Here is a 7,727-nt window from a genome sequence, read left to right on the forward strand (position 1 = left end):
CGGGGCTCCACGTGAGTTCATCTCTATTTGTCGGTCTGCCACGGCCCTCAGAGATGTGCCAAAGGACCGGGACATTTTCATCCTACTTTTTCCAGTACTGCTGACCCAGTCCTGTTAGGTCAGTTGTGGGATGATTCCAGGGTGGGGGACCTTACCTCCCCACCAACTTGCATGGCCGACAACATTCACAGGTGCAAAAAACTTCCACAGACACACCCCGACTCAAAACAACCCAAAACAATTCTGTGGGGAAGCATATTTATTTGGTGTATTATTTATAAAAGCACTTTATAATTATGTGAGTTAACTGGCCATTGAAAACTTAAAATTTTTATTTTAGAAGGAAAAATAACTACAGTCTATATCTTTTTCCTTTTAAGTCTATTGGACTTTATTTTTTTGTAATGAGTCTTGATTTGTCTACATATCTTCTTATCTGCAGTTTAGCCAGCGTGTACTATTGTATGCCCATAAACATGTTTTATTAAAACTGCAACATACAGAATTTTTAACACAACCCTGGCAAAAACACATACACTACAGTTTAGTTACCAAACAGAAAACTAGGCCTTTCTGTTTAGAGCAGTGTTGTCCAATAGAACCCTCTGGAACGAGGAGAATGTCCCATATCTGTGCTAAGGGCACCGTGCCTGCTGATGGCATGAAATGTAGCTAATGTGACTGATAATTTTATAATTTTAACTCACTTGTGCTTAAATAGCTTCATAGGACTGCTGGTCATCAGATCAGACACGGCAAGCCTTATTGGGTACCCTAACCCCTGTGCAGAAACCACTGCAGTAGAGACGACACCTTCAAGAAATTGTAGATCCTTGGCATGACTCAGGTTACAAAGTTCAATTTAAAGATGGTTTTCAATGTACATCTTCCTTTACAGATTTCATCTAGCAATTGGAAGAGGATTCCTCCTTCGCTGGAGGAGAACGGAGGAGCCCAAGCTTTAGGGCAGGGTGGAATCAGCATGGAACCCACAGGTGGCTTGAGGTCTGCAGTGGACCTAAACTAATGTCAGTAGATACGTGTAGACTCTGATACCACAGGAGTTGGGAGAGGACCAGTCTCTATGAGACAAACCTTGCAGATCAAGTACTAGACAGGGACTGTCATTGTGTCACCCACCCTGGCAGTCATCTCCTGTCTTCGCAAAGATCCCCAAGGCCAGCTGTTTCCAGGGACTTGCTGCCCCTCACTCTTTCCCCTCTCACCCTTTGTCTTCAGGGGGAGCTGACCATGACCAGCGACATGGAGAACTTACAGAACGCTCTGTACCTAGACACAGTGCCGGAGCCCTGGGCCAGGCGCGCCTACCCTTCCATTGCAGGCCTGGCAGCCTGGTTTTTGGACCTGCTCAACCGAATCAAGGAGTTGGAGGCCTGGACAGGCGACTTTATGATGCCCTCCACTGTGTGGTTGACGGGCTTCTTCAACCCGCAGTCCTTCCTGACCGCCATCATGCAGTCCACGGCCCGCAAGAATGAGTGGCCCCTGGACCAGATGGCCTTGCAATGTGACGTGACAAAGAAGAACAGAGAGGAATTCAGGAGCCCCCCTCGGGAAGGGGCCTACATCCATGGCCTCTTCATGGAAGGCGCTCGCTGGGATGCACAGGTAAATCCTGGGATGAGCCAAAGGGCATCCCCTGTGGGCTGATTACATACACATTGCCCCCTGTAAAGTACAATTGCTAAAAGGGATGCCCTTTTAGTATCCCTTGAGGCTGTCAAATCATTTCTATGTAGCCAAGGATGACATAAAGAGCGCAGAGCGAGTAGAGAGGTTAAAAGCAACAGACTGGCTGGATCTGAATCCCAGCACTACTGCTTACTAACTCTGTGAAAAATCTCAGTTTACTCAACTGTTTTTTTTTTTAATATTTATTTATTTAATTTATTTATTTAGCTGTGCTGGGTCTTAGTTGCGGCACGCGGGATCTTTGTTGCTGCGTGTGCGATCTTTGTTGTGGCACGCAGGATCTTTAGTTGTGGCATGCAGGCTCCTAGTTGCGGCATGTGGGATCTAGTTCCCTGACCAGGGATCAAACCCAGGCCCCCTGCATTGGGAGCAAAGAGTCTTAACCACTGGACCACCAGGGAAGTCCCTACTCAACTGTTAAATGGGAAAACAGAGTTGCTGTGATGATTAAATGAATTAATATGCAAGACACTTAGAACAGTGCCTGGTACATAGGGAGTGCTCAAAACTTGTTGTGTGACCTGGGGGTATCATTTCACCTCCCTGGTCCACTTTCCTCATTCATGAGCTCTCGGAGGGCAGGAATCCCTCCTACTTTTTACACTGCTACATGTTAGCAAAGGGGTGCCAGTGATATCATTTAAAGTGACACTTTGAATGGATTCCTCACTGCAGGTTAATACAAATTTGAGTCAGCATAAGATCAGAAAAGATGTTTTGTCTCCGATAGGAAACCAGCAAACAAGCACAGGTGGCTGGGATAAATGACATGAACAAGGATGGATAACTCTAGGACAAGTTTACATTTGTTATACACATGATCTGGAAGGACTACTTAGTCAAATATCCCATTTGGCAATATTTGCACTAAACTATTCCTAGCAGTCAATACAAAGGAATGTGGGAAAACTATTAGAAGGTCTAGAAGATCCTACAAGTCCATATCAATATGCATAGAGAGCTGTACTAAGTTGAAGAGTGTCCCCTCAAAATTCATGTCCACCCAGAACCTCAAAATGTGACCTTATTTGGAAAGGGGTCTTTACAAATGTAATTAGTTAAGATGAGGTCACGCTAGAATAGAGTAGGCGCTAAATCCAATGATCGGTGTCTTCATAAGAGGAGAATGCTCTGTGAAGACGGAAGCAGAGACTGGAGGGGTGCATCTACAGGCCGAGGGAGGCCACGGGTTGCAGCAACCACCAGACACCAGGGGAAAGGCATGGGACGGGTTCTGCCTCAGAGCCTCCAGAAGGAACCAACCCCGCCTATACTTTAAGACTTCTGGCCTGCGGGACTGTGAAAGAATACGTTGTTTCTGTTGTTTTGAGCCACTGTCTTTGTGATAATTTTGTTACGGCAGCCCTAGGAAACCAATCAAGAGCCGACAGAAAGGACGGTAAAGTGGGACAGTATTCAAGCAGCCTGAACGTTGAGAAGGAAGCCTACTTCTCTCTCTCCACCTGAACGTTTGCACAAGTCTGTCAGTGGAGATCACATGTGGACTGTATTAGGTGTAGGGTAGCCCGAGCTAGGATACTAAAGACGCCAAAATGAGAGAAGTGCAAAAAAGATAAGTAGGGAAGAGGCTCAGAAGGAAGAGCGCTGGCACTGTGGGGAAAAAGGACGTTGATTCCAATCAACTACCTCCCACTTTTTCATTACCTTGTTTCCAAATAATAAAAACAAACACAAAAATGACACCCGCCCACCAAGAACTCTTGTTCTCAAAGTCTGTATCCCAGAAAGCATTCAGCAAAAAGGGAAGGGTCAGGATGTCCAAAATTCCTCTCCTCCATAAAACAAGAACATTGGCCAAAAAAAAAAAAAAAAATATATATATATATATATACACACACATATATAAAGATATATATAATAAGATATAATATATATCATATATATAAGATAGTATAATAAGGTATATATCAAGATCATATGTAATAATTTCATATATATATATACCAGAATTAAACTTGTCAGAACTCCGGAAATTAACCAAAGTCTTTTGGCAATCCGAGCAGGGTTTGTTGAAGAAAAATGACTGAAAAAAGAGCAAGCATTAAATGCAAATGGATTAAACACTACAATTAAAAGGCAGAGATTGGCAGAATGGATTACATTTTTAAAAACCTGATCCAACTACATGCTGTGTATAAGAGACACACTTTAGATTTAAAGACACAAATAGGTTGAAAGTAAACAGATGGAAAAGACATGCCATGAAAACAGTAACCAAAGAGAGTTGGGGGACTATACTAATAGTAGACAAAATAGACTTAAAAATTGTTATTAGAGAAAAGACAGAAGAGAGAGGAATTGTAGAGACCAAAAAAAGGCATTTTACAATGATAAAAGGTCCATCCATCAAGAAGATATAACAATGACAAATATATGTGCATCTAACAAAAGAGACCCCAAAATAAAGGAGACGAAAACTGTCAGAATTGAAGGGAGAAACAGACAATTCAATCATAATAACCAACGACATTAACACCCCACTACTAATGGTGACTGCTAATGGTTATAGAGTTTCTTTCCGGGATCTGGAATTTAGATAGTGGTGATGACTGTACAAGTTTATAAATATACTAAAAACCAGTGAATTGTACATTTTAAAAGAGTTGGTTTTATGGTATATGGAAAAAGAAAGGTTCTACCCCTGCTGCCACTCCCTACCATTATCACTCAGTTGTGGGGGACAAGGGGTCCTCAGTGTTTACCTTAGTGCTGTTACTTACTATGCCTCATGTCAGCCTCTACCAGAACTGAAGAGGCACATCCTTCCCGTTAAATACATTTCATGGGAATTAAGACAAATTCTGTGCACAGCATAAGAGGCTCAGAACCACCTAGGCACAGGCAAGGAACCCATGAGTCACTCTGGATCATCATTTCCCAAAGTATGTTCAGAAAACCCTAGTGCCACGGGAAATGAAGAGGTTGCAAGAAAAGGGTCCTGTGGTCAAATAAGTTTGGGAAAGACTGGGATAAATAAAGTCAAACTGTTTTCTTTACTGCCAGGACTTCTTGTCTTCAGTGTGCTAGTGTGCACCGTAAAGCTTCAGGTCCAGGGTATGGTAAGCACCGCTTCCCAAGCTTATTTCACCAAGGCACCTTTTTGTTCCTCAGAATATTTCTCAGGACTACTAGGAAAAACTTCCCCAGACAGCACTATGGAGGCATCTCAGAGAACCAGAGAGAGGCCCCAGCTGGAAAGCTACAGAATGGCCAGATCCCTATTACATGAGTGAAGACAGGACATAGCTCCCTTTGCTCAAAAAGAGAAAATGCTCTAGAGGGTGGAGGACAGCACGTAAGAAACTGGAACAGGACATAACCAAAGCCTTAACGTCTAAAGCGTTTGCCGGCAGGGACTGTGTCTTGCTTAGCTTTAAGTCCCTAGCACCTAGCATGACATCTGGCAAATAGCTGCATTCGGTATGCTTACGAAATGACAAAATAAAACTAAGAGAAATTCAAGCCCCAAAGAGATTAATTTGCATATGATATGCAACAGCTTTTGGAACTCTGCTTCGAGAAGATGTTCAGGCTGAAAAACAGTGGGAATATGATGTCCACCCCTGCACGGCACCCCATCGTGGTTGTCGAGAGAACTCAGTTAGGGGGTGGGCCCAGGGCAGCCAGGTCTTCCCAGTCTCTCTCTCCTGGATCTTCCGACGGGAGCAAGCCTGGCTGGCTGAGCTTGGGGTCTGAGCTGAGATGTTCTCGTGTCCTTGTCCTCAGGCTGGGATCATCACCGAGGGAAAGCTGAAGGAGCTGACACCCCCCATGCCGGTGTTGCTCCTCAAGGCCATCCCCGCAGATAAGCAGGATTGCCGCAGAATCTACCCCTGTCCTGTGTACAAGACTCGTCAGCGAGGACCCACCTACGTGTGGACTTTCCACCTGAAGACGAAGGAAAAGCCTTCCAAGTGGGTTCTGGCCGGAGTAGCCTTGCTTCTCCAGGTGTAGCTTCCTGCAGACCCGCTGAGGAGACAGAGCTGGGCTGGAGGCTGCCCGGAGGGACCAGTGGAGAGGGCCGACCCCAGCCCTAGGGAAAGATGAGAAACCGAAAGCACTCACAGTTCTGAAGAATTCCTTTGGGGGACTCGGAGAGAAGGACCTAAAGTGAGGCAGAGCTAGAGGAGTGTGGACCTGGGAACTAGGGGAGAAGAGTCTCGTAACACTGACCCTTTCCTAATAAAGTGATTTGTTCTTCAACTGTGTCTGGTCCAGGCTTTGAGCGTTGCAGAGTCATAAGTTATCATGAAGAGCCCAAGAGAAACGAGCCACAGGCACTTGAGCCCTGACGTCATTACACAGCCCTACACCCAGCGCCCTAGTTCCCAGCTAGTCCATCGCCCAGCGGTGCCGGCATTGCCCACGAATCAGAGTCTGCATTTTAACAAGCTCCCCAGGTGATCTGTATGCACTTTATGGCTTGAGGAACGTTACTCTGGATCAGGGGGCCACCAGACTTTTTCTGTTAGGGATCAGATAGTCAATATTTTAGGCTTCGCGGGGCATATTGCTTCTGTTGCAACTGCTCACCTCTATCACTGTAACCCCGAAGCAGCCATAGATGATACCTAAGTGAATGGGTGCGGCCACGTTCTAATAAAACTTTATTTACAAAAACAGGCGGTGGGCTAAATTTTGCTGATCACTGCTCTAGAGGATAGGGGAAGTATATATGCAATATTTATCCTTCATTAATCCACACATCCATTTAACAAGTGTTTAACATCTACTACTTGCTGAGGACAAAACTGCAAACAAGGTAGATTGTTTCCTTGTCTTTCTGTCATCGTTCAGATCATTTAAGAGGGGCCCAAGGAGAAATCTTTCACCTAAAGCTTTTTAACCTAAAAGTTTTCTAGATTTTCCTCTGTGGAGCACATTTTCACTGGATGCCCAAAGAGGTCTACAGTTTTAATGAGCTGTAAAGAGCTCTATGGGGAGGCTTGTTTGTTAAGTCGTCTGCGGGGGCTCACCATTCCTTCTAGGATCATTATTCCCGCATATCCTTGGAGAGACTTATTTTTGGATTAATTACTATTTAGTACAGTGGTTCTTCATCTTGAGCAGGCATCAGAATCCCCTGGAGGGCTTGTTAAAACAAAGATTGCTGGCCCCCACCCTTCAGAGTTTGATTCAGTGAGTCTAAGAAATTGCCAATGCTCCAAGTCTGGGGACTGCACTTTGAGAACTCCTGATTCGAAACATAAAAACCCACCCTCCTCCAAACCTCTGCTATGAGAACACAGAATCTCATGCCAATTCCACCATGATTTTCCTGCTTTCTGCCTTGTGGTTCCTGCATCCCCGAAAGAAGGGCCTTATTCCTCATCTTCATGCTATAAGGGAGTTGACAAGTTCTGGAATCCAGGGATTCCAACTTGAGTGCTGTCTCCTCTCACATCAACCAGCAATGTACTTCCCATTGTTTGCCAACAACTTGCAGTTTCTTGCCTACAGTTCATCTGTTTCCATGGAGATAGCTCTGTCCTCCTCATCAGCATCATGCTTCCTGATCCTCACCGGGAACAGTACAGTGAGAGCAGGCAGAGGAGGACCAAGATGGAAGGAAAGTGGTCTCGCGGTACGAGAGCAGGACACTCTGGGTCACGTCAGTTTTGGAGACAAGTGGTCAGGTTAGATACATGTGTCAATAAACCTCTAGATACACTATAAATTGGATCAATACTATTGATTTCTTCCTAACACATACAGACAAAATGAGATAAGGAAGGTAATTTTACAGGCCAGGACACTCTGGCAAAAATGATGGATGGCCTAAGGGGGACGCCAGAAGAAAGAGGGGCAACTTGAGGCCCCAGAGCAAGTGGGAGGTGGGCATGGAAAGAGGACACCAGAGTGCCCTGCACTGGCCAAGCTGTCACCGGGGCACCAGGCTAGCAAGTTCCCATCACTGTTCTGCTGGCTGGTAAACCTGGTGGATTTGTACGAGCTGATCTAGGAGCTCGACCACCACTTAGGGTCTGTGAGTT

At 45.1% G+C, this 7,727-nt stretch overlaps 1 protein-coding gene across 1 annotated transcript in view; it reads left to right on the plus strand.

Annotated features, from left to right (window-relative positions):
- The window catches only part of DNAH9 (dynein axonemal heavy chain 9), a 301,732-nt gene extending 295,795 nt beyond the window's left edge, over window positions 1-5,937 (plus strand). The window contains exons 68-69 of the mRNA XM_082373261.1: window positions 1,240-1,629; window positions 5,461-5,937. Coding sequence (XP_082229387.1) covers window positions 1,240-1,629; window positions 5,461-5,688 — 618 coding nt within the window. The 3' untranslated portion in view covers window positions 5,689-5,937. The remainder of the gene's footprint in view (window positions 1-1,239; window positions 1,630-5,460) is intronic.
- The last annotated feature ends 1,790 nt before the right edge of the window (window positions 5,938-7,727 follow it).

Source organism: Balaenoptera borealis (genome assembly GCF_965194805.1).
Source record: "Balaenoptera borealis genome assembly, chromosome: 20".
NCBI lineage: Eukaryota > Metazoa > Chordata > Mammalia > Artiodactyla > Balaenopteridae > Balaenoptera > Balaenoptera borealis.